The 27,127-nt window shown below is 46.6% G+C and overlaps 1 protein-coding gene across 2 annotated transcripts; it reads right to left on the reverse strand.

Moving 5' to 3' along the window:
* Nucleotides 1–339: 339 nt before the first annotated feature.
* Nucleotides 340–25,366, reverse strand: LOC143007563 (equilibrative nucleoside transporter 1-like). Of its 2 annotated transcripts, none has more exons than XM_076158974.1 (13): nucleotides 25,344–25,366; nucleotides 7,847–7,923; nucleotides 7,644–7,725; nucleotides 6,620–6,792; nucleotides 5,866–6,005; nucleotides 5,069–5,203; nucleotides 4,850–4,947; nucleotides 4,371–4,449; nucleotides 3,873–3,958; nucleotides 3,431–3,539; nucleotides 2,985–3,070; nucleotides 1,009–1,208; nucleotides 340–820 (listed from the first exon to the last, which is right to left on the reverse strand). In XM_076158974.1, exons 2-13 carry the CDS (start codon nucleotides 7,876–7,878, stop codon nucleotides 709–711), a joined length of 1,332 nt encoding a protein of 443 aa, XP_076015089.1. In that variant the 5' UTR covers nucleotides 7,879–7,923; nucleotides 25,344–25,366; the 3' UTR covers nucleotides 340–708. The 2 variants fall into 2 exon arrangements, with proteins under 2 accessions (XP_076015089.1, XP_076015081.1); XM_076158966.1 differs by lacking the exon at nucleotides 25,344–25,366 and adding an exon at nucleotides 8,586–8,606.
* Between the last annotated feature and the right edge of the window lie 1,761 nt (nucleotides 25,367–27,127).

Below are 27,127 nucleotides of genomic sequence, written 5' to 3' on the forward strand. Positions count from 1 at the left end.
GGGCCCACATGGATCAGGCCTCGGCTCAGGGGGGTCAGGACCGAGTCGCGAGTCCCTGTCGCTTTAAAGTTCATCTCTTCCCACCTTCTGTCTTTATACATTTGGCTGCGACATGCATGGTTTTATTTAACAAACAGATGATTTGGATTCCCCAGCTTCATATAGAGCAGCTAAACATCTGAACACTAGTGCCTCCTTTATAAAAAGGTTAAGTAATTTTATATATCAGATCATAGTGATAGAACTAAGGTAACTTCATAAAGAGTATAGAACCTGAACTCTGATTCATTTAGCAGAGCCTTTAAAGAACGACAACGTCATTCACACAGGCAGTGTGGGAAAGTTTCAATGGTTTGATAATGTTTACATAAGTACAGACAAACAACTGGGATCAATGTACAATAGGCAAAGGAAGCAGGAGTTTACGTGTTGTGCTGCCAAGTCTGGAGGGAAAAAGACTGGACTCGTGTTTCAGTTTCTATAGCGACATGTCAGCTGCTGTCTCCTGCACACGTTTGTGGAAGACTTAGTTTGGCTCTTTAGTCTGATTCGCTTGCGTGTCCAACAGTGCCGCTTCTCCAGTTAGTCAGAGTTCCTCCCTCAGGGGACAGGGGGAGGACAGGAGGAGGACAGGAAGACAGGCGGAGGACAGGAGGAAGACAGGAGGGACTATCTACTCTAAATCTACCGCAGCTTCTCCTGGAGATGTTAGACCATGGCCCGGGCAGCAAAGGAGACTCCAGCGCCCAGCGCCAAGCCGAGGGACAGGAAGAAGGCCATGATGGCCCCCGCCGTCTCCGCCTCATGCGCCGCCACCTTCCTGTAGAGACACAGAGGGACAACAAGAATGACAAGGTACTCTCTCACTATGTAACACCAACAAGTCAAACACTTTGTGACAGAAGTGAAGAAGAACACACTTCCTCCCAAACAAATGAACAAACATGATGTAACTAAAGGTGGCGTTGATCAGACCGGGCAAACGTTTCCTATCTGCCGCCTCCTTACTTGGGTCCGAAGCACATGCAGAGGCTGGCCAGGTATCCGTTGGAGAAGGCGAAGAAGACCATGAAGACGATGTACCAGGCGTCGTGGGCGAAGAGCACGGGGAGGAAGGAGCGGGGCTGAACGTTACACAGCATGAAGAGAGGGATGAAGATCACCCGCAGGCCCACCAGCCCCGGGAGCCACATGCTGCTCTTCCCCGGCTAGAGAAGGAAGGAACACACACGGTTTAATGCTGAACTCTTATCTGACATGTTGGTCTTTATCACACTGATCAGTGACTCCGGCTTCAGTCAAGCGTTTCCAATTTCCTTGAGTGGAATGATTGGAGTGTGACGCTGTGAGCACGAGTGTTTCCCTCAGCACGCAGCACCTGAGGCCCTGATGGTAAACACACACACTCACATGCTCCTGGAGCAGCTGACACACTCACTTAGCCCTGTTATCCTCAGCCTCAGTCAGGCAGGTCTGCTTTATAAGTTTGCAGAAGAGGAAGCTAAACTACTCGAGGCGGTGAATTAGATTATTTTCACTGTATTGGAGGCCAGGAGGAGGAAATTAAAATCAAGGTTTCACAGGACGTTCTTTAGTAATCTGAGGCACCGCCAACGTTTATCAGGCCAAACCTCCTCCAACAGAAGAAAGCTCAACATCTGTACAACCAGGAAAGGTTCTCAAACTGAGGGACAAACATCCTGATCTGGATCAAATCACTCCACTTCTTACATAAGTGTAGCAATATTCTGGCTTTTGAGTGATTAGGACAAAAACTACTACTACCTACTTCAACTCTCCCCTGCTGCAGCACCAGTGTGTGTGTGTGTGTGTGTGTGTGTGTGTGTGTGTGTGTGTGTGTGTGTGTGTGTGTGTGTGTGTGTGTGTGTGTGTGTGTGTGTGTGTGTGTGTGTGTGTGTGTGTGTGTGTGCTCCTGATCAAACAGTCTGGGACCTTCAGGACCAACAGGTTTTCTCTTACCGGATACATTTCTACCAACGTCCATGTTTTCCCTTTAAGGCTGTATGGGAACTGGTCCGGAATGTCAAACAAACCTCAGAGTTCAGCGACAGAGCTCCTCTCCCTCATGTTTCCCACCAGCTCACACTGACACACTGACATCTTCCCACTGTTCCACTCAGGAGCCACAGTGACTCAGCATGTGTGTTTACTGAGTCTCAGTCTTATATTCAGAATTCAAACACAATCTGCATATTTGGACAAACTTGTTTCTCATGCAGCTCATCTGTGAGTGAGACCTGAGCCAAGGCAGATAAGGAGAGAGATGATAGAGCCATACTGATCCATGTGCATCATGGAATCAGGCTCCCATGTGAAGAAGCTCCAGTGGAACTCCCCGTCACGTCTTTATCAGCAGCAAACATGCATTAGTACAGGAAAGACCGGACACAAGGACCTGCATCACAGAGATCCGGGTCACATGTCAGCCAGAATCCACTGAGAAGGGAGAACAACACTTCAAACTGCAGCCAAACCTCAAACTGAGGATGTTTACTCTCTGATTTTGCCTCCAGAACAGTCAAACACAGTCCAACAGTCTCATTACAAACAGAGTGAAGCCTGAAGCCTCCACAGAGAAGAGCCCACCGGCTACTATTGACTTCTGTCGTAAACCTGACAATGTGTGAAGAAAACACATTCTGCCTCTAAGCTAATGATTCATGTTCACAGCTTTAGATTGAACCTCGGATGTCACATGTCACTTCACTGGGGTCCATCCTGACCCATACTGATCCTGACCCGTACTGATCCTGACCCATACTGATCCTGACCCGTACTGATCCTGGCCCGTACTGATCCTGGCCCGTACTGATCCTGACCCGTACTGATCCTGCATATTTGTTTGTCTAAGGGTGGATGGAGGAGCATGTTTGTATCGCTGCTCTTTCACAATAGTCTGCTCCCTGCATGAGGCCGGCCTCTCGTCTGTCCCTCACGCTGCGATGTGAGATGTGAGTACTGACCCACATACAGAAGGCGGTCAGACTCCTGCCGGCCCAGTCCATCATGTTGAAGAGGAGGAAACAGGACACGGGGATGAAGTAGGTGTCTGCGGGGAGAGAAGCACAGACTCAGGTGAGGTTCAGCTCAGAAGGACTGAAGTCAAACACATCCCAGCCTCCCTGCTTCATCACAGCTCAGTCTGATGATGATGAAGAGCTAAATCATGTGATCAACAGTTCTAAGAAGATTCTTTCTCTTTCCCACTAAACCAAACAGCCGCCCCTTCCCATGTCTGGCCCTGAGAAAGGAACCAGATTTCCATAAAGCTTCGTTCCAAAACAAGCTGGCAGAGGAGGCCTGAGGCGTGCAGAGGGAAGAATCCGCTCCAGTGAATTCTTCATGTTGCATTCATTTACAGGCTGTTTGTACAGAGACAGAGCGGCTTTGTCCAGATGTGGAGACTCACCCCAGTCGCCTCCATCTGCCACGGTGGACTTCACCTCCACTGTGACGGCCGGGAACGCTCCTATGGTGACGGTGAAGATGAAGCACACAGACAGAGCCATCACCCAGATCTGAGGAGGAGAGACGAAGGGACAGAAGTCAAGACAAAGCTCGTCAAAGCAACCAGGAGGGAGTCTGACTGCAGCGCCACGACGGCTCAGGTGAGGACAGGAAGCTGCAAGGACGCAGATTCAACACTTATCTGGGCCATAAATGTTCCTCTACTGCAGTTTGAACAGCAAATCTGGTCAAGAACTTTGGAGACTTAAGAGAAGACAGGGCGGAGAGAAGCTCCAGACAGACATGGAAATGATCAGGGCTGGAAAACAAACTGAGGCGGCGGGCGGGAGCTGCTTTGTGGTGGAGACAGATGTTTGGGGACAAAGTGAGTCTATGTTGTTTACCTGCTTAAAGATGCTGAACACAGACGAGGCAGGTTTGACTTCCTCCTCCATCAGACTCACCGCCGGTCGCTTCTCCTCTGGATTTTCTGAACAAAAACAAAACACGTCTGGTTCATCAGAGAGATCTGTGTGTGTGTGTGTGTGTGTGTGTGTGTGTGTGTGTGTGTGTGTGTGTGTGTGTGTGTGTGTGTGTGTGTGTGTGTGTGTGTGTGTGTGTGTGTGTGTGTGTGTGTGTGTGTGTGTGTGTGTGTGTGCGCTACATAACACAGGGTTCCCATTACGCTCGCACACACACTAGTAATCAACTCCAAACACTGACAAATTGTCATCACTCAACACTGAAACCACTCCAGGGTTTCATGGATTAACTCTACAACCACCGATCCTCCACTCAAACTTTATCTGACGTGATTGTTGTGTAGGATCTGATTTTGAAACTTTCTCTCTTTCTTAACTTCCGTGGTGCCCCAGCCCAGATGTGTCTGCGTGCTTATGTACCCTTCTTCAGCAGGTCCAGCTTGTTCTCCTCATCAGCAGAGAGTTTGGATCCGTGCTCCATGTAGAACTGGAAGAACTCCTGAGGGGAAAACAACAACAACAACCATGATTCACTGAGTCTGTGTGTGTGTGTGTGTGTGTGTGTGTGTGTGTGTGTGTGTGTGTGTGTGTGTGTGTGTGTGTGTGTGTGTGTGTGTGTGTGTGTGTGTGTGTGTGTGTGTGTGATGTCAATTAAGGTAAAACCACAATCACACATCTATCTTATAAAAACACCCAACACACATTTATACAGCACTTATCTTAAAGCACTAATCTTAAAGCACTTATCTTAAAGCACTTATCTTAAGCTTGCAAAACACCTTAAGGAACAAAATTAAACGTGTGTGTGTGTGTGTGTGTGTGTGTGTGTGTGTGTGTGTGTGTGTGTGTGTGTGTGTGTGTGTGTGTGTGTGTGTGTGTGTGTGTGTGTGCGCCTTTACCATCTTGGGCAGAGCGAGGTACGACGCGATGGCCAGCAGAATGAAAACACAGGCTGTGATGAAGTAACCAAAGGCGCTGTCCTGCAGGGCCGACCCAGCTACACACACACACACACACACACACACACACACACCAGAGAGGAGAAAGGGTCAGGGGACGCACGGGAGGACACATTTAGACCCACACACACACACACTGCAGGACACTCAGGGACATACAGGCCAGAGCGCAGATCATGGAGAAAGCGGCGAAGGCTCCAGCCAGGCCCTGTCCGCTCATGACTGGCGTGGTGTAAGACGCAGGCAGCAAGCCGGCCAGCCCGAACAGACTGCTCTGAAGAATGGCCCCGAACGCTGCCGGAGACAAGGACAGACATGAGACCAGGTCATGTGACACTGCAAGGGTTAACATTATTGCTGAGCTTATTCCCACTGCTTAGTTTGTCATTGTAAATAAACCTACACAGTTTGCTTTGGTCAATCATCTTATATGACCATGACCTCTGACCTCCCTGACTGAACAGAGTAGAAAAGCCTGCCTCGCATTCTTATGAGTCATTATTATTCTGATCAAATCAAATTTCACCGCCAATTATTGTCTTGATAATAACCGCTGCACATGACGGACACGACGGTCGTCCAGGCAACCGGAGCGGTTGCTGTTGTTCCACATAGCAGAGCGACGTTGCCAGCATTCCTACAAACTTGCATTCCATTCTTGAGTTACTCTAGAAGACGACGCGTCAAAGGCGTCCAGGCGACCGACTGTGATATTTCACGGTTCCTGGAAATACAACTGCATATACTGTTCCTATGGAAACAGCTAGTAGGTTCAACTGCCGCTCATGTTTACGCAGCAGCACAGTTTGCTAAACGAGTCAAACTATCTATCCGTGTGCCATGTAGCCGTGTAATGAGTGGGATAGTGTATCATCAGTAGGTGATGGGCTCCAGTCCCACCAACAGAACCACCTCACTTCTCTTCTCTAGTCCTTTTAGAAAGCAGGTCCACTCACAGTTGATGCAGATGATCTTGATCATGGTGAGGCTGAAGAAAGGCATGGGCGACATGTCCACCTTCACCAGCACGGCCGTCAGGAGGAAGACCACCAGGATCACCGTCAGGCTGCCCGATATCCGGAGCTTCTGAGGAATCCTGAGACGCAGACGGACGAGGGAAGAGCAGAATCAAAGCAGACTCTTAGATTTGGGGTTCAATGAGACGCTTAGAACATCGAGAGAGATGCTAGACCAGCTAACAGAGCCCAGCTAAGCAATTAGCTGTGATTATGTTCAGAGGCTCCAGTCTGGTTTATGCAAGAGACCCATTATGATTTCAGCACTTCTATAAAGAGAGAGAGGAAGAAAAGATACTCAGAAACCAGGAGAGCATTGATCAGAGAAACGGAGGAGGAAGAAGAGTGAAGACTGATTCACTCTTCTGACAAAGTTCATCAGCTGATCCACCCTGCAGATCAACTGGACAGGAAATGTTTCTATCCTCCCGAGCGCCAAGATGTGATAGTGGAGAGGAGAGGAAGAGGAAGATGAAGAGCATTCCTGAGGATGTTTTCTCTCTCTGCCCGACGCTAATTAAAGCAAACATACCTGGTGGATAGATTTAGCTCGTGTGTGTGTGTGTGTGTGTGTGTGTGTGTGTGTGTGTGTGTGTGTGTGTGTGTGTGTGTGTGTGTGTGTGTGTGTGTGTGTGTGTGTGTGTGTGTGTGTGTGTGTGTGTGTGTGTGTGTGTGTGTGTGTGTGTGTGTGTACCTCTGGTGTATGAAGGAGTTGAGGCAGGTGAAGATGAGCAGCGGCACCATGGCACACAGCGTCATCACGTTGTTGAACTTGGACTCCAAAACGTTGCGCGTGTCTGCGCCCGTCATCGTCCCGTTAGACGTTTGGTTGGAGCTGATGGGGTCCTTCAGCCGACTGGTGAAGAACTGAGGGAGGGAGGGAGGGAGGGAGGGTGTGTGTGTGTGTCAGTATGCAAGCCTGTTCTGCACTTGTCTGTATTTCCTCCAGGCTAGAGTCTGGTCTGCAGTCGTGACGACAATGAAGCTACAGTCAAACATCCGGGGGGGTCATGTGATCACGTGGGTGTGAGCTACAGGTGGAAGAGCCATGGACTCTGTGCTGCAGAGCTTAAAAGGTACGCATGGGCCAGAGGGCAAAGACACACACACACACATATATATGAGAGGAGATACAGGAAGTAGATGTTTGACATGCTGGTGTGATGCAACAGACGACCTTTACTCTTATTCACTTCACTTCATCCTGTAAAATACCTCTCCTCTTAAACTGACCTGTAGAAGAGATCAACCAGGTGTCTTCCTCTGAGGCTAACAGGCTCCATGTCTCCTCCTCTCCCCTGCTCATTAAAGGAGCTCCTCCCTTCCACCCAGGCTAAACAAACACTCCAGATAGGAAGTTGTTTGCATTTCATTCACATCATCCCGCCCCTCCCCGCCCCTCGCTGGGGGTGATTCCACTCAACCTCTCTCCAGGTGATCAGAAGGACATTCCTGAGTGGAACCCTCAGAGCCCCAGAGGAATCATGGGGGATAAGAGAGGCAGATGAGCCTCCTGAGTGAAACCAGCTGCTTTAGGGCCACAACGCAAACAAACCATCTCTACTTTCTTTAAATTAAATGACCTTCCTCTCCAAAGAGCACAGCCCCCCTCCTCCTCCCCCCCTGCAGGGCTCCATTCCTCCTCTCTCTCTCTCTCTCCTCTCTATCCCGTCTCCCGTTTCAGGAGTTAACTGCATGTGTGTGAAAGCTGGACTCACCATCGTTGCCGTCATGAAGAAGTTCCATGGTAAGAGGGTTCCCAGGCCCAGGATGAAGAAGATGATCCAGACTGCATTGTACCTGAGAATGGAACACACACTTTCTCAGATCTGAGCCAGTAGAACTCTTTAAGCCCAACGGCGGCAGCAGCAGCAGCAGCGTTGTTGTCGTTTTAGCCTGCAGCCTTGTTAAAGTCTCTTACTTATCTCGTGGTGCGTTCATGGCCGTCATCATTTCAGTGGTGGTGCTCAGTCAGGTTTGATCAGGGGGGCACCAGGTCTGAAATGAGCAGATAACAACATGTCAGTAATATCAGTGAGCAGCAGCAGCAGCCGTCCTATCAGCAGCAGCAGCTCTCTCTCTCTCTCTCTCTCTCTCTCTCTCTCTCCTCTCTCTCTCTCTCTCTCTCTCTCTCTCTCTCTCTCTCTCTCTCTCTCTCTCTCTCTCTCTCTCTCTCTCTCTCTCCTCTCTCTCTCTCTCTCTCTCTCTCTCTCTCTCCTCTCTCTCTCTCTCTCTCTCTCTCTCTCTCCTCTCTCTCTCTCTCTCTCTCTCTCTCTCTCTCTCTCTCTCTCTCTCTCTCTCTCTCTCTCTCTCTCTCTCTCTCTCTCTCTCCTCTCTCTCTCTCTCTCTCTCTCTCTCTCTCTCTCTCTCTCTCTCTCTCTCTCTCTCTCTCGAGCCTTCACACAGCAGCCACAGTCCAGACACACCAGAGACTTACAGTCCAATGTAAAGGCGACTCCAGAGATTCAGGAATAACAAGAAGAGATCAGTCAGGTTAAGCACAGCAGCATAGTAACACAGACACGTTGCCTCTCAGTCACATAACAGGTGTGAAAGTTACACAGCCACTTTCAAACACACATCCTTCCCCTAGCATTCCTCTTGAACACGCTACAAATAGCTGAAGGTGGCGACCAGACGCTTAGCCTGATCAAACTCACGTGGAGCAGAGTTCAGACGGGCTCCTGAGTCTTCTGGGGAGGTTCAGTACTGAGCTGCAGGGCCGGGTCTGCTTGGTTTTATCCCCCACAGAGGGGCCGTGTGTGGGCCCCGCCCCCTTCTGCCTATCAGCATCTACGCCTCACTCTGCGTCTTCTCCTCCAGGCGCCGCCTTACGTTTGACGTTTGCGTTCCAGGCGTTTCTGCCCTTGGACCGTACGAGTTTGATTAACGAGATGAGCCTTCGTTTGGACTCAGCTCCCCCCTTCATTTCTAACCCGACCTCTTCCTCCCCGTCCTCCATCGCCCTCCTCAGCTCGCTCTCCCTCCTCTTATGGTGCCGTTTGTTGGCCTTTTCTTGTGCAAACCCTTATTTTTGTTTAATCGTCTCCCTTCGCTGTTTTCTCCCCCTCCTCACATCTCTTCATCCTCCACACTCCTCCTCGCTCCTCCAGTTGATGGAAGCCATAAGCTCAGATTGCTGGCTGACACCTCCTCCAAACAAAGATGCTTTTCACGAACAACACAACACTCCCTTCTCCAAAACAGCATCCAGGCTCCGGACGCACACACACACACACACACACAAACAAAGGGATGAACCGAGGCGTCCGAGGAGGCGAGGCGGCACAAAGCTACGGTTGGTTTGGAGCTCTGAAGAGACGGATCTTGACAGTCTGTGATGAAGTGGTGACATGACTGAACGTATCGAGTTTACTCCTCTTCTAATCCCTTCCTAGTCTGAGCTGTAACATGCTAACCTGGTTGTTTTGCAGCGCGTCACGTCCTGCTGCTGACGGAGACGCAGAGTCCCACGGTGACAGCCCAGCTGATGAAGAGCGTGACTCGACACAGAGCAGCACATTGTCTCCAAGAATACAGAGTAACAGAGCCAACTATAGCCAGACTATCAATCAATACGCTCCTGCACTTCCCTTCACCCTGTGGACGGCGACACCGCGCTCACATGACGTCTCTCTCTCTGTAGCTGCTGGCTGCCGGGGACGACTTGAAGACATTCCACTCAATCAGCAGTGATTAGATCGACCTCATGACTTACAGTTAGGGTTGAATATTTAAGAATCAAATGGTGACTTTATGGTTAAATCAATCCAGATCCCAGATTAGAAAAGACAAAGAGTTGTAATAGTTTAAGTTAAGGCAGCGTGATGAACATTCCAATTAGTGCTTAATGCTCCTCGCCATGTCTCCTATAGACCGGAGCTCAGGGTGAGGAGGACACACAGATCCAATGTGAGCTCTTCCTCTGTGTCATCTAAAGGTTTCACAGCAGTCACAAGGTGAACACGAGCAGACTGACTGACTGACTGACTGACTGACTGACTGACTGACAGGCTCGTCAGGTCACAGATTCCTGCCATGGCGGCTTCGCTACGTTTCATAGATAGAGCCAGCTGCACACCAGGAGCCAGCTGGCACGAGGGGGCTGACACACACACACACACACACACACACACACACACCCACACACCCACACACACACACACACACACACACTCGCTCAAGGGCACTTTGTAGTCTGCACAGTGGTACAAAATGCCAGTCTGTCCCGAGTCTTACATTTGAACTCGTTCACTTCTTTAAAGCTTCGACACAAAGCAGCGGAGGGACAAAGAGCGGCCGGGTCGACAGTAATAGACTTGTTTCCTTCCTCACAGCTGACTGTACCAGTGTGTGTGTGTGAATGTGGCCCAACAGGAGTCAGAGTCACAGTTTGACTTCACTGCTGATCCCAAATCACTCCGTACTTTAAAACTTCAATTAAAAGGCCATTAAGCTAGATCTATTGTTTTTTCCCCCCCAAACATGGTCTCTGCACCTGAACGCCACTCAACTGGCCCCAATGGAAGTCTGCTTCCTGAGTGACAGCCAGAGGAGAGCAGCAGAGGCTTATTGATGAGCATGACACTGTAATAATGGAGTAGAGTCCATGTAAACAAACTCAATAAGTTCTATATATAATTCTATATGTAATACTGAAAGCATTTTTTATCTTAAATCGCAGGAATAAATCCTAATCGGAGTCGACAGCGCAGCCAAACCTCTGTAAGTCTGGATTAGACTTCATCACCGGGCCGAGGCACAGAACAGTTTGATGCCGGTCACATGATGATGAGGCCCAATGTGGAACGGGCCTGCTTTCCTCTGGGACTACAGGAGCTCCACTACATCCACTCACTAAAGCATGAAGCCGGGTCAGATACAGAGTACAGACCAGTCAGCAGGATGTGTCTGGTCTGGTCTTGCCCTGTGCTGTGGTTGGAGATCAGACTGAGGCTCAGACTGAGCCTGCCTGGACCCTCTTGAGTGCCACCAGGTTGCGGAACTAGGTGTCACTAAACAGACTTAGGGTGCAGAACTCTTCCAGTGGTATATATGTACCGAACATCGTGTCTCGGCGAGCAGGTTTTTAATTTCACACCGTTCCTAGAATGCGACACACCCACGCTACATCCAGGCCCAGAATACCCAACGGCACATTATAGATCCTGTGCCTGACAGATTGTCTTTACCACCCTGAGTCCTATTTCACGCTTCGTCTGCCTAAAGAGAAGAGAGATCATAAACCCAGCAAACCTGCAGCCATCGCGCATCAGCGAGCCGCAGTCGCTGAAGAAAGTTTCATTACTCAGCCTGGGGCCTTTTATGAGTGTGTGTAATGTGATTTGCACCTTGGCAGCAGATTAAACGAGCGTTCACAGGTTCTTATCCCACCCACAGGCTTTGGGTTTTAGTAGAAACTGACTTTACAGCTAGCAGACGTCTTTTCGGAGTTTGTCCACGCAGGTCTTTCATGTCCGCCGCTGGACGCTGGAGTGAGCAAATAAAAACCCAACAGACTAAATGACTTCCTGTTAGGAATAGAAAGGCATTTCTGGAACAAAGGCTTTGAAAACAAGAAGAAGTGATGAACGGACAAATACAAACCATTCCTCACTTCCACAAGGACCACAACAACAAATGAGCGATCTTCTTATATGATCAACAGGAAACAGCCACCAAAGCAACTGTTGGCCACGCACCATCAAACACTTCACCCTGTGAGACGTGACCGGCGTTAGGAACTGAATGGAGACAGGAAGAGATGGCGTTTTCTCCCTCGTTTTAGCGTTAACCCGAGCACAACTCTCTACCTGCCTGCTGGGGCCGCGGTGTGTCGTCGTGTGAGGAGGATGAAGCTTGAGGTTAAAGCCTCACAGCTGAAGGAGCAACGGGGTGCACAGACAGTGAAAGTAGCATCAGACACAAAAAAAATGGGACAGAAGGAACAGTAGAGAGACAGGAAGAGAGACGTCAGAGACCTGGGGGGGACAAAGGACGCATCAATACCAGAAAGGGGAGATGATGCAGAGTCACTGTATCTATTGTCTTCGTCGTCTCCGCCCCTTTAAGCCTCAAACCTTTTCCCGCCACTCAGCGAGAGCGCGGGAACAAAAGCTTCAGCTGCCTGCGGTGAGGGCTCACTGTCGCCATGACTACACCACCAAGATGAAGTAGTTTTTTTTTTAAATGATTCACATCTGTTCCGCTCCTGTGACTCAGTGTTGCCGGGTCTTCAGCTTCACACCAGGGAAGTCAGAAACCTGTGAGTCGCTCCTGCCCGTGTGGTCGCTGTGTTAACCCTTTGAGCCCCAGGCAGAGAGACAGAGATGAGACAGGAGTCCTATGATCTAGAGCTGTGACTACAGAGGGTCAACCAGAGGCGTCTGACCTCATGTCTGCACCATTTGGGAGACAGGTGGGGACGCCTTAAGCCTAAACTCCCCCGCCCATATAAACCAGATGCCGTTGGTCAGTCAGCTACTCGCCTCGGGGGCAGCGGCGCGCGCACACACACACACACACACACACACACACAAATAGCACCAAGACACAAACAGACCCCCTGTTATATAGAAGAGTTATGGAGACACAGAACATTTACCTCAGCGGTCTGTATCAGTATATTCTGATTTTATGAGCCTGTTATTCAACGCCTCCGCTTGCATCCTGCAGACAATTCACAATAAAAGGGAATCCCCTTTTATTGTGAAAGGTCAGCAGCTGCATGACATTTGTAGCAACAGTGAGGGGAATAACACCCGACCATGAGACGACACAGAGCCGCTTCGTTTACTAACAAACATCTGAGGGCCAGGATGTAACATGACAACATCATATGACATCATAGACGTCCAGCCCTAGCCTTCTTCACGGTGGCCTAACAACTTCAACACATTTCCTAACCATTTCCAATCCAAATGAGGGAATTGAGCAACATTGGCCAAAGAACGAGAGAATGTTTGTCAGAGCCCAGACTCCTCCCGTCTCACTGTCCCCGTTTCTGTAAACACACAACATCTTTCTAGAGCTTTGACCTCTAGGGCTGAGAGCAGAGCTAACATCCAGGTCAGTGTGTATTCAGTGATGATAGGAGACAAATAATTGCAAAAGTGTTGTGGGTTTGTTTTGGGTCATCAGCTGTCCTGAGGCTCACTGCAGGGCTGCTGCTCTGACTCAACCTTCTCACATTAGCTCTGACTCACAGCCCAATGTCCCAAATGACGACACAACACCAGCAGAAATGACGTAATCTAAATCAAGCAATACTATCAGCGTCACACGTCACGAGAAACGTAAATCTCAGAATAATAGGAGTTTACGACATATTAATATAGCACAGTGGAGAGCAGGTGTACATGTGATGGACACACTCTCTCTCGGTCTGTGTGTGTGTCTCTTTCTGTCCCACTCGCTGTTAAACACAGACACACACACTCCCGCGCGCTTTATCATTGAGCCGTACATTTTAACCATGCGTAAGAATGTTAAACGATCTTGGTTACGAAACATAAGGAAATGTTATAAACCCGCGGTTATCAAGCAGAAACATCAATCATCTTCGGCTCGTAAGGTGAACCTCTGCCCCAGGACCTCCAGCTCTCCTTATTCTCCACCACGTGTCTGTGTGTGTCTGTGTGTCCGTCTTTGTCTGAGCGATCCGGATCAGACACCTTCGCCCGATGAATCTGGCGCTAAATTTAATTCGCATCAGCCGTCAACAAAAGAAGCGCGCTGGCTGCCGAGCCGACACGGAACCAGAGACAGAACCAGAACCAGAGCCGCTTTGTGCCGTAAACACTCCGTAGGTTAAGTTCAGATGCCATAATTACGCTGTTACGCTGTTAGGAGCCGCGGGACGAACACACACAGCCGCATCTCCGCCGGAGTGAAGACATTTTGACAGAAAATGCGCTTTAGACGAGCTGCTTTAACATTTAACACGATACCAGCGACACACTGGTCACCATAACAACAACGAAGTGCCCCATTGATCCCACTGAGGGTCTTACCTTGACATGAGCGGTGGTGGTGGTCGTGTGTGTGTGTGTGTGTGTGTGAGACCGGGACCGCGTGTGTGGAACTCCTATACTATTTACGCTGCGTTCAGGAGCACCTCGTGAAACTCCACCTCTCAAAGCAAAGACCGGAATTTGATTGGCGGGGGCAGCAATTATATTTAGAAGAGAATTTGGTAATGGAAGACAAGTCTGGTTATGTGATACAAGTACTCTCCTCTATAAGAAGAAGTATTGATTTGAATTAGAATGTGTCCTTTATGGCCACAGACATTATAAGATGTGTGAAATATCGCTTATATCATTTTGTGGATTTTAGGTTTATGTCATTTTAGATTAGTTCCAATGTTGTTGGCATATGGCGGATTTGTGAGTGAAGTCTTTTACTGTCCACTTCGGGACATAGAGATTAAACACGCAGCAGGAAACTCGCTTACGCTCGTCAAAGTGATCGACGGCAACGTGTGATTGGGAATGTTCAATATCCGACTTTACCTGAATGTATCAGTAATTCGTCATCACGGATGTGTACCTTTGATGAACAAGTTTCACTGTTTAACTAGCAGTTTATGGAAATGATGTGTTTGAGTTCTGTTCTGAATGTTTGACATTCAATCTCAGTAGAAATGACTGAACTGTTGTGGTGTAATTTGCTGTGATCTACACAGCAAAAAGTCCAGTGTTGAATTAACTCCCACAGAGTTGATTTCAACACTTTTTCAGGGTTTATATAGCTCCACACTCTCTAGAGTTAAATCAACACTTTTGAAATAGTTAAACATTTAACACTGTGCCAGAGTTCCTTCTTTAACTCACTAAATAGCGTTAAATTAACACTAAGGGATAAGACAAGTAACACTGCTGAGATACTTTTTTTTTTAACACCCTGGTTAGTGTTGGCTTCACTCCCTAAAGTGTCATGCTATCTACACTAAAAAGTGTTAAAAATATTTGTAAGAATGAATTCCATCAAACAAAATACATTTCCAACAATAGCATTTATTTCACCTGTTCATTGTACATTAAAACATCGTGAATGCAAATAAAATGTACAATACAAAAAACTCATCTGAAACACAAAATGTGCTTTGAAAAGTTCATCAAATGCCCCGAGTGAGCGGTTTGCCTGGCATGGAATGAGATGCTTATCCATGGCGAAGTAGAAGTTGTCAATCTTGCTCTTCTGACGCCCAACAGCGAGGAGGTATGGCTGCTGACCTTCATGGTTACTTAGATGCTCCTCCAGACTGCAGCAAGACTGGTGTGTAGATAAGGAACAAGAAAAAGTTATTCACAAGAATGATCTGCAGCCACAGAGAAAACTAAAAAGTTAAAATGATTGTTCAAACATCTTCTGACTGGCTATTTACACGGTACTCATTTACACTTGTAGCTAAGAAGGTGACTTGCAAAATTATTATAATAACCATAATATTATAATGACCGTATGAAAGATTACGAGCCTGTCAACTGCATCACTTGCACTGATTTTTTGCGCAACACAAGGGAAAAAAACCGCACATTAGCGCCAATCAACGGTTCATACATTAAAAATTCAGGCTTTGTTTTTCATCGCCTTGTGCTTTCATGTGATTTGTTAAATCATTGATAAAGTCTGAAGCAGCTGCTATCGACAGCTAGCTAAAATGAGCTAATCACCGAGACACATTCACTGTTCAGTCCAAGCCACAAACAAAGGCTTTGTATAGCATATACCATCCAAAGCTGTTTGGTTGCACGTAGTGCAGTTCACAGCATCAGTTTATAATTTTTCAGTAAATTTGACTTAATTCCACTTACCGTGTAAAACTGCATGACCCGAGGAAAAATTAGCAAAGTCCTCTCAATGTCTCCAATTGAACAAGTTAGACTCCTGGGCACCTGGGAGGAGCTTTATTTTTAAATTACCTCTCTACAGAGTTAAAGTAACACTGATGTGATCGACTCTCTCAAATAACTCCAATACTGAGCACCATTTAACTCATAATGTGTTAAAATCACACTTCCAGAGTTGAATTCAACTCTGAAATGTTCAACTCTGAAATTTCAACACTCCAATTTTTGCTGTGTAGCATCTCAATAAGAACGTACATTCATTCTTATATGGGAGGCCTTACATCTGACAATGGAAAAAGGAGAAGTGGACATCAGGCCAGTCTAAACCGGACAGGTGATGTAAATAGCACAGAAGGTCAACGGTTTAAGCCTTGGGCTCAAATATAGTAATCAGTCTAAATATATATATTCATGTTAAGAGTAAAGATTACAAAAAAAGTTTACATACCAAGTTACCCCCTCAGGACGGCCACGTAGTGTCTTTTCTTGAGTGAGAAGCAACTGTATAAATATGTCAGAAAGTCAGAGATCGAGAGGCGACTCATTCCGGCTGCAGAGTCTCTCACAAGCGTTCCATGGTGCTTGTTATGATGCTGTACTTTGTGTTATAAAACCTTATTATACAAGCAAAGACAGTGTCAGCGGAGATCCTTCCTTCCTTCATTTCACATCATCGCAACGCAAGATTCCACTAAACTGTAAACTCCACCATGACTGACTGGCAGCCTAAAGAGAAAAGGGTGTTTCCCCTTAAGACATTCACGAAACAAAACGTTTTGTCAGTTGTATTTCTTTCTACTTTATTGTCCAACCTGGCAAACCCAATCAATGTGACTAATAAGACCAAGTCGTCTCTTAAATGTGGATCTAAAGACGCTTCACCTGCAGATTGCACAGAAGGCCAGAGTAACTAGAGGGCCATTGTAGGTTTGACCTACTTTGTTTACACAGTCCTCTTGTCATCAGGGGAGAAGAGGTGGAGAGGGTTCGCTGCTTCAAGTTCCTGGGGACTTACATTGGTGAAGACCTTAATTGGACTGTGAACACCTCGGCCCTTGTCAAAAAGGCGCAGCAGCGACTCAATTTCCTCCGCACACTGAAGAAGAACCACCTGTCTGCAGAGCTGCTCAGGGCCTTCTACCAATGCTGTATAGAGAGCGTCCTAACATACTGTCTGACAGCTTGGTATGCAAACTGCACCGAGGCAGATCGCCAAAAACTCAAAAGGACTGTTAAAACAGCAGGAAACATAATTGGACTTCCCCTGCCCTCTCTGGAGGACATTTTTAAGACTCGTTGTCTCCGCAGGGCCAACACCATCCTGAAAGATGCATCCCACCCTTGTAACTCCCTGTTCTGTCTGTTACCCTCTAAAAGGAGATACAGATCACTGAACACGCGCACCACCAGACTGAAGAACAGCTTCTTTGTAAAGGCCATAAGTGAGCTAAACAAAATCAAACATTAGACAAATTAGTACACCAAAAGTCAATTGCAATATTGGGACAAATTTGGACACATTGGGACATATTGGGCATCTTCAGCTATGATGTCATGTGATGTCATATGGGGCAAGGGACATGTGATGTCATTTGGTGTGTGATGTTGTGATGTCATGTGGGATGTCATGTGATGTCATATGTCATATGTGATGTCATGTGATGTCATATGTCACGTGTGATGTTATGTGATGTCGTGATGTCATATGGTTCGTTGTATTATCATATACAATGACAATAAAAGCTATTCTATTCTATTCTAGAGCGTATACCTCTGTGGCACCTCTTGATGTGTTACTTCTTGGCCAAGCTTGGCAAACTTCCTTTAGAGGTTTTAGTCACAAAGTCCAAAGTCCCAAAGGTATTAACAAAGATTAACAAACCTCAGACTCTTTCATACTCTCTCTATCACGTCTGACTCCTAAGTCACTGAACCTCTCAGTTGTGAAGGTTATCAGGTGGATTGATGTTTGAGTACTCGCCAAATTTGATTAGAGGCGCTTTTTGAAGAATGAGCCACTCCCACTCAACTTTAGCGGCCAATTACAATAATTACAATAAGATATGTAAATAAACAACGCCCGATTGGCTGAAATGTCTTTTGAGACAGTGAAGTACACACGCTTGCAATCCTCCCGTGTTGAGTTCAGGGTACAGCGTGTCCTTTTGAGTGGGTGAGAGAACTGACACCGATGTGTAATTCCATCATAAGACGTGGGCCGCGCTTGTTTATGGCTGTTTTTGTGCTTCGTGTGAGTCGGGACGCTCTAACCATTGGTTTCCGCTGTTTGCTCATATAGTCTGTCCTCCACACCCTGTCTCTGCCCCGTCTAAATAAAGCACGCCGTGGTTTGGGGACTGAAACCACCATTGCCTGAGTCTGGCTGCTTCCTCGTTAAACCAAACCCAAACCCAATCAACAGGCGCCGGGTCACGGCAGACTGAAGGACCTCTGTCTCTCTGCCAGCATGAGGACACAGGAGTTAGCCTCATCTCACTCAGGGGCTATTTAAATACCTTAAAATCCTATACAAATACTTCAAAATGTCTCCGCCATTGTTCTGCCTGTAGCTTTAACTGTATCCCTGTGAACTTCAGGCCTGTTTACTGGCAGGGGCGGCCAAAGGGAAACCAGTCAGCACCTCCTCGGTTTTTCCAGAGAGGAGGGAAAAATGAGGGAGGAAATGGAAAGGGAGCAGAGAAAGAGGGCAGGATGGAAAGAGAGAGGAAATGAGAGTGTCAGAGCCAGACAGCGTGACAGGAAACACTGAACTTTTGCATGAGATACTTAGAGGATGACCTGATTGATTAATTTGGTGTAGATATGAGCCTGTATCAGATCTGTGTCTCCAGCTGATGTCGGTGAGGCAGCTGTAGCATCAAACATCTGTCTGGACAATCTGCATGTGTTGTCATTTTGTTTTCGCCAAGCAAATAGTTTTCAGCTTGTGTGTGTGTGTGTGTGTGTGGAACTTTAACCCACTGGTGTGTAATTATCAACTAAACATGTTAAAATCAAGCATGTTAACAATGCAAAGAACAAATTCTGTAAGTAATCCATCTCTAAATCACATCAATTAGATAACATGAATAGATTTTCTTCTACCTTTAAATGAATGTTCCCTGTGTGCTGACGTGCTGGACTGTCCAGAGGTCAGAGGTCGTACAGGTTTGTACATTTAGTACTCAAATTCTAAATGTATACAAACCTGTGACTGGCCTCTTTTCTCGTCTGTTCCATGGATGTAAGGAGCCTCTATTGTCAGGAGAACCTTGTGTCCTCCGCTCCTACACTTCCTGCCAACCTCCAAACAGTTGAGAACACAGGTTTATGAACCAAAATAAGATCACACATGTCTAATTCGAGAATGTCCTGTGAAGTTTGTGGCATAACAGTGAGCTCAGGGAGGAGAGGAGAGGAGGAGGAGGGCATGACATGAATGGACTGGAAGTGACTTTCTGACCACATACTGAGATTTAAGAAGGCAGAGAGAGAGAGAGAGAGAGGAATTCCTATGGATGGTCTCTTCAACCCCTCAATGAGTCAGGAGACGGAAAGGAGTGGAGTCAAGCCCATCTGAGATTAAGAACCAAAGGATCCGGCTCCATTTTAGGGATTAACTGACAAAGACAAACTTCACAATGGAGGTTTGGGCAGTGAGTTCCCCCCTCAGCTCCTCACTCAGACGCCTTCAGGCTCTCGTCAGATTGTAAGGAGGGGCTGCACATGTTTACAGCCTTGTATGAAATCCCTGTCATGGTGGATGAGCCAAGAATCTTTGTGCATAGACAATGAATTCCTCTCAATCCAATAAGCATTTGGGAACAATAGCTAACTATGATTCACTGCGGGCTTCACTGCAACTGTGGGTCAGCAGCTGCAGTGAAGCCAACCGGCCCCCAGATTGTGCGTTTGACTCTGTACTGTGTTGTGTCCGACATTCCTCTCTGTAATCCTCAAAACAAACACTGGAGACTTTTAAATTGATATTCTCAATCTTGAGGATTTACAGAACGTATTCAGATATTTAGGTATGTGTGAAATGTTTCCAGAGGCTTACATCTGGGCACAAACCTATCTGAGAAATGAAGCGAGTTTGCCAAAAGCACCTCAGTGAACTCCATGACTTACAATTTGGAGTTGAAAAGATTTTTTTTACACTCCCCTGTTTGTTAATCTATCTTGATAAATGCAGCTTCATACAAATCATTGGGTCGTTTTTTTATCCATTCAGAATGGAAAACACAGAAATGATTGATGGTATAAAATAAATAAGAGTCTTAGAATGCAAACAGATGGAGCTTTGACATGAATCTTGTTGGCCAATAGTCGGCTCTTAATCTTCTTCCACTAAATGTAAACTTGGTATGCAAACTCAGTGGGTTTTAACATTTTACATTCTGCCCTGTTTAAGAAAAGCAAACTTACTCACCTCTAACATGAGGGTTTAACCTGCAGACCCTCGCCGGTACAAAAGAAGTATAAAGATTTTAAATTAATAGATAGATTAGATTCATCAGGGCAGTTTGATTGACCTGGTATTTAATTCAGTGTATGACAGTCTTGTGGGTTACTGCCATGATGATGTCTAAAATAAATGATTCCTATTGCATGATCTGGGTCTATAAGTATACTTGAGTTTGTGCAGCTTCCAATCACATTACTGTGTTTATGGCTTTATGTTCATAAACGTATTTATTTAAAGGGTTATCAGATGAGGAATCAGACTCTGGGTCTTTGTGCAGGTTTGCCTGTTTAAGCAATTCAGGAAAACTCACTTCCCTGTTGACAGTCTGTTAAGATACTTGCCCTCTGCGCTCAGTCCAAGAACTCTATTCTTTGTCTCTTATCAAACAATCATTATTATCGTGCTATCTGGAATTGTCAGCCATCCTGTCCTGATGTGGCCAATCATTAATCTGAGGCCAATCACTTCCCTCTGGACTGCTTCCACAATCAACAGGTTTTTTATGGTTTGCTTATGTCCATTAAACATCCTGTAGGGTCGTTTCAATCCCATTACTCGATTGTTCTCCATCTATCACTGCGTGAGAAGGCACCAGAGCAGCAGCTTGTGTTTCCAGTGTTAGTGGTACCTGCCCATTAAACTAACTGTCTGCTAAAGCCATCAGGGTTATCATCATTAAAACAAAAATCAAGCAAATATACTGATGAACAGAGACATCATTACAATCAGACGTGACTTCCTAACATTCAACTGCCAGCTCAGTTATAAAAAGATTATTCAGAAACGTCCTTACAGGTCATTCAAGGATCTTTAAACAAGCTTAAAGCTCTGAAAAGCACTGATAAATGAGTCACTTATTCATTTATAATCTTAAATTAAAGCCTTAGTTAGTTAGTAACATAAAAAAAACCTCGTAAACACGCCTTTTTGAAATGATGGGATATATATCAAGGTCTTCATAAATAGGAAACAGGCAATGATTCCTTTATGGATAAAGCAAGGAATATATATAGTGTATAAATAAATAACATGTATACTTCTATGGGGAAAGCATGAGTGGCTACTTATACATGCTCATGTAATAATAGTTTCTTCCATATTTAGTGAGTTTAGAGAGCGAGAGTTAGACTGAAAAGGTAAGATAATGTAAAACCGATCCATAAGTAACCGATTGTATTGAAGCGGTGGTGCAGTGGTGAACACAGAGCAGAAGATGAGGTCAGCACAGAGGGTAGAGAGAAATCAATCACCTTTTTCCTTCTAATTTTGTGCTTTTACTTCCTTCTGTTCTGAAGCAGTTGTGAATTTAATATCTGTTTGTCTTGGTAAGGAAACTACGACATCATCCTCCAGTCATGCACTTATGAGGCCCGTGAACCTTTTTCTCCTCTTATGAAATCTCTGAAGCTTTTCTCTAAAGGAAAGATTGCCAATCGTTTCCCAAGCAGCAAAGAATTGGAAAAGTATTAATTAGAAAGTCGTATTTCATGTTTCAGTGGTTAGAGTCAGGATTAGAACATGGCACTTCCTTTACACCAAACAAACCCATTTTCTATTCTTCATCTTGTTGTGTTTGTAAACGCTGAGATAAAATCGTTGCTCAGGATTGTCACATGGCTGTCACCCCGTCAGCGTGACGGACAGATGATCCATCTGCTGCACACATGGCCCATTGAGTGACACTGCTCAGGGGTCAAAGAAACATTTACTCTACGCCAATCCCACAAGCAAAATTACAAAATGGTAACTCTGATGAAATACAGATGTATCAGAACTCACTGACTTGTGTTTCTTTTGTTTTCGCAGCACTGTGTTGTTCCCTCTGACGTCTATCTATCTGTCCCTATGGCAACTGTTCACAACACACTGAGAGGACAAACCTCCGTTTACACACAGAAAGCTGTCAGTGGCATTTCTGGCTTCCATTTCCACATGAAAACTAATTCTGTTGTGTTTTCCAGACACAGAGCAGCAAAAAGAGCAGAACAACATACAGACTCTACAAGGAGAAGATGAGGAAGATGGCTCCCTGGGTGAGACCACACAGTTCATGTGATTCTCTCTCTCTCTCTCTCTCTCTCTCTCTCTCTCTCTCTCTCTCTCTCTCTCTCTCTCTCTCTCTCTCTCTCTCTCTCTCTCTCTCAATGCATAACTGTTTTTGTGTGTTGCTTCGCATGGCTTTTTGTTCCTTTGTATAATCCCACTGGAAGTTCCTATTGCACACCCAGCCATTCCTGGAGAGGGAATCTATCTTGGGTTGGGGTCACACATACACACACACACACACACACACACACACACACACACACACACACACACACACACACACACACACACACACACACAGGCAACTCAAATGTAACGTGAGGCAATGGTGTTGTAGGATAAACAAACTAAACTAGTTTCCTCCTCAGTCCAACTGTCTCTGTCTGTCCGTCTGTAAGCATCTGTGCCAGAGAGGAATCAGCTCAAATAGATGAGCGCTAAGCCACATGTGAACATTCATGCGTGACAAAATGCTTCACCGCTAATCTTCACAATCTGGATAAGGAAACACACATGTGAATCTGACATGGGCCCTGTAGTCAGACAGAGACGGATCCTGGTGTTTGAGGACAGTCATGCAGTGTGCGTGAGTAAGCATCAGGTGTGTTTAGGTAACCAACCAAAACTTCTGTGTAACCAGGTTGAGAAATGCCACAACCAAGAGTCATCCACAAAGCTAAGAAAGGTGTGGCTCCACCTACCATAGACTATAGACTCTGACAGACTCAGATAGAAGACCTCCACCTCATGGATCCCGGATTTCAGCCCATAATTCCCTCTGCGTGTGGGGTCCCAGCATATTTCTAGGATCTGCCCCCCCCCCCCCCTCCATCACCCCACCCCCACACCCAAAGGCATCTCAGCATCCCAACCATCACTGACCTTTGTTTGCATTTTGGGAATGGATTCCAGCTGAAGCTTAGCGAGAGCTGACCGCTGCAAGCTTTAAGGCTAAAAGACACAAAGCTGAAGTCCTGCTTAAGCTTGTAATAACCTTTACCAAGCTCCTTTAATGGTACTCCTGCAGGTCAGAGGGTCAGAGGGTCAACACTGTGAGAACACAAAACTCATCATTTCATTCAGAGCTCTAAATTGAGAACTAATAGAGCTCAACCACAGCAATTGATAGTTTTTACAAAAACTGGACAATGAACAAAGATGTACTAATCCCAACATCTTCTCATCTCGTGTTCACATTCTAGTGAAGTCGATCAACCAGTGGCTCAGTAAATGACTCATCGGCTGAGCCTCACCAAACAAGAAATACTCCATAGCAGGACCATGATGCACCTTTAAGCACGAGGAAGCTTCCTCAAACTGAGATGAAGGTTCAGTTAAGGTCAAGTATGGTAAGACATGGTAAGGTAAGGGAAGGTGAGGTGAGGTAAGGGACACATTTTGGAGAGTTGCATCATCTCCCCTGCACGCAAACTCATGTTCTCACGGTTAGTCCGTTATTCTTTAGTCACGTACAAACAAACTTGTTAAACATATGGTAAACTCAACCAACTCAGTGTGTGTGCACAATAAACACCGTTTCTAATTATAGCCTGGCTGGAGCTGTAGCGTGCTGGTTTAGGCCGGAGGGATAGAAGGAGGACGATGCCAAGCAGGTTAAAGGCCTGATTGTGCTCAAAGGCACTGCAGCGCGGTGTGAAACTGTTACAGGATGTTTCCTCTCTGCTTCAGGGGTTAATGAGGAAGACTGTGACATTGGAGGGGGGGTAATGATTTCACCCAATGATGCTTTACTTGGTTTGATGCATTGTTCTGGTCTGAATTCTTCCAAAATAGCAGAACAGCTGACAGCAGCTCAGTGTTTCACCTCCAACAGCTCTGACATGATTTTCTATATTCAAAGATCAAATCAAACGTGATGCATTGCTACTTTTAGAACAAAGGACTCCTTCCGACCCTCTCAGTGCCTGAGGCAGAGCGCTGGGCTCTCTGCAGGTGTAGAGGAACGTAAAACAGAGCAGCTCAGCTTATCACTGTGAGAAGAACAGCTTTCTCAAAGCGTCTGGAACGCTGATAAGCATACAGCTCCAAACGTTACAAAACTCACTCCACCAACATTATGTTAAGCACAGCAAGAGGGGGGAGATCTGGTGTGTGTGTACTGTGTGTGTGTGTGTGTGTGTGTGTGTGTGTGTGTGTGTGTGTGTGTGTGTGTGTGTGTGTGAGTGTGTGTACTGTGTTTACATGATACAGTAGTGCTTCAGCTCAGTGGGGTTTATTCTTGGAGCTCTTTCATGCTGTCCCCTGCCGTTGTGTGTGTGTGTGTGTGTGTATGTGTGTGTGTGTGTGTGTGTTTGTGTGTGTGTCTGAGTGACTGAGTGAGTAAGAAGATCTACATTCTCAAACTGTCACCTGCTGTGAGCCTCGACTGACCATGAAGGAGTCGCAACCCCTGGCCCACTGTCATGTTTGATCCAAAGCAAGGTCAGCTTGACTTCCCCCCCTACAGCTATCACAACAGAGAGAGAGAGAGAGAGAGAGAGAGAGAGAGAGAGAGAGAGAGAGAGAGAGAGAGAGAGAGAGAGAGAGAGAGAGAGAGAGAGAGAGAGAGAGAGAGAGAGAGAGAGAGAGAGAGAGAGAGAGAGCGAGCTTAAAGCTTAAAGCATAAACTTAAACAAACATCTGATTTTGCATTTGCCAAGGTAACGAGTCCGGATTAGTGACTCAGAGTGGGGACGCAACACTGTTAACCCAGCAGTAGACTGTTTGATGATCACTGTAACACCAGCAGGTAGGAAGCCAAGGGAGACGCGTGAAGATGCGCACATGTGGAGGAGAGATGCGCACTGCGACTCTGTGACCATTCGCCCTTCAGCAGCTCGGTCCAGCTCGGTCCAGCTCGGAGACGCGGTTCGTTAAATGGCAAACAGCTGATCTGTGAACGATCCGAGTTGGCTTATCAGAGAGAAACATCCAGCAGCGTGAGCATCCCCCTCCCCCCCTCCCCCTACCCGGGCTTTGGCAGCCTGTGTCAGCAGTATGTGCCCCCCCCCCCGCCATCTACCGACGCCTAGAATGACGGTCCCACTTACCCGCTTTAAGCCCTGCGACGCTCTCGCGTGTTGACAGAGACGTTCATGGCTGCCAACCGTCTGCTTTTCTCTCTTTCTGTTCAGGAAACTAAAGTCAACTGAACGCTGCGCACAAGCACAGCTGGCAGCTGGCACAGAGACACGGAGCAGGAGCTGCAGGAGGGTGGGGGTGGGTGTGTGTGTGTGTGTGTGTGTGTGTGTGTGTGTGTGAGAGTGACAGAGGCACAGCAAGGATCCAGAGGAGGATCCAGATGCAGAGTTATGAGTAAAATCAAGAGGAAATATTTAAGATTCTCCACTATTTGCCAAACCCAGATCCGTTGAATCCAAAGCATGGTTTGGCAGAGCGACACACCACCAGAAGGCCCAAAGACAGAACAGCCTGCTCATGGCAGAAACAGAATGTGCTGAATAAAGGAGGAGACTGAGCTGAAGTAGCGTGGCAGAAGAAGGCCACAGCGTCTCAGAGGACGAGCAGCCGCCCTGAATCACTCCTCAGGAAGGGAAACCAGGCCAAACTTGGCACAGGCTCACACACACACACAGCTGCATCTCACTGTGGATCACTGAGGAAGAATCCAAGTTTGAGATTTATGGCCCATTATGACCCAAAACATAGGCTGCTACCTTAAAGCTCTGCATAACTGTGACATCCCAACTGTGAAGACCAAAGAAGAACAAGCGGCGCTGACGGCCAGGACGTTCCTTTTGATTCCCATCCAGATTGTATAAAACTGGGTAATAATGCAGGATAAGAGCATTTTCAGGAGTGGTCTCAGATTTTTGGTTTATTGAATCTTTATCAACACCCAAACAGTAAGAACAGAGGCAGAGTTACCGAGCTGAGAAGGTTCTGGCTGAGGGATCAAATGGTTGCTAGGTTTCTGTGTGTTTCTGTGGTATTTACAGGTGAATTATTGACCTGATTGTTACCAAAAATGCCCGAGAAGCCCAATGGCATAATGTAAGTAGTGATGGATGAGGAGGTGAAGTGCATCGTGTCTGTAAGGTAGAAGAAGAGATGCAGAGATCACATTTAAAGATCCATGAACTGAGCAGATGGACGACCTTGGCCTTCTCCTGATGTGAGCACAACAGGGGTTCAGGTTATGGGTTTTTATTCGTGCTCCTGTGTAATCCTGTGCTGTGTGTGCGGTGGGTAACTGCTGACAGATCAGAGTTACGTGAGGAAACCGCTGGACAGCTTCCCAAAGCAACAACTGTCATTCTCTGGGCTTTTAATAGCCGAGTCATTGACCGCATGGAGCCTTCAGCTGCTGATTCATGTGAGCAGGGATTAGCCAGAGAAAGTAAACAATATCGCAAATGTACCCCCTGGCATTCCTTCAAGACTTCCCACAAACAAATGGTCAGTTAGTTTATTGTGTGGATGAGTGAGTTCGATTCGGGCCAAGAGCAAACATTCAGGATGTAAAGGGAAAATGGAAGGTTTCCATGAGAAGCTGATAAGCTTGTAAATCATCTCTACTCCCCCGTCAAACAGATGGAAGGCTGGACGACAGGCAGACTCCCACACTGAGGAGACAGAATAATTCATGCCTCACTTCAGTATCTTCACCTCTGGGCTGTTTTCATTGCTTCAGACTGTGTGCATATGTGTGCAAGAGTGGGGAATCTACAGCAGATGTTTGTGGTCCTCCTCCACATCAGGCTGGATCCCTCTGCTCCTCTCCGCTCCTCTCCGCTCCACGCCCAAACCTCCACCTAAACACAGGCAATACATCTCTCAAAAGTTCATCCAAATTCCTCTGATTTCAACTCTT

The sequence above is a fragment of the Genypterus blacodes genome, unplaced genomic scaffold, assembly GCF_046128005.1.
Source record: "Genypterus blacodes isolate CSIRO-AG114 ecotype Tasmania unplaced genomic scaffold, CSIRO-AGI_Gbla_v1 ptg000010l_1, whole genome shotgun sequence".
Lineage (NCBI taxonomy): Eukaryota > Metazoa > Chordata > Actinopteri > Ophidiiformes > Ophidiidae > Genypterus > Genypterus blacodes.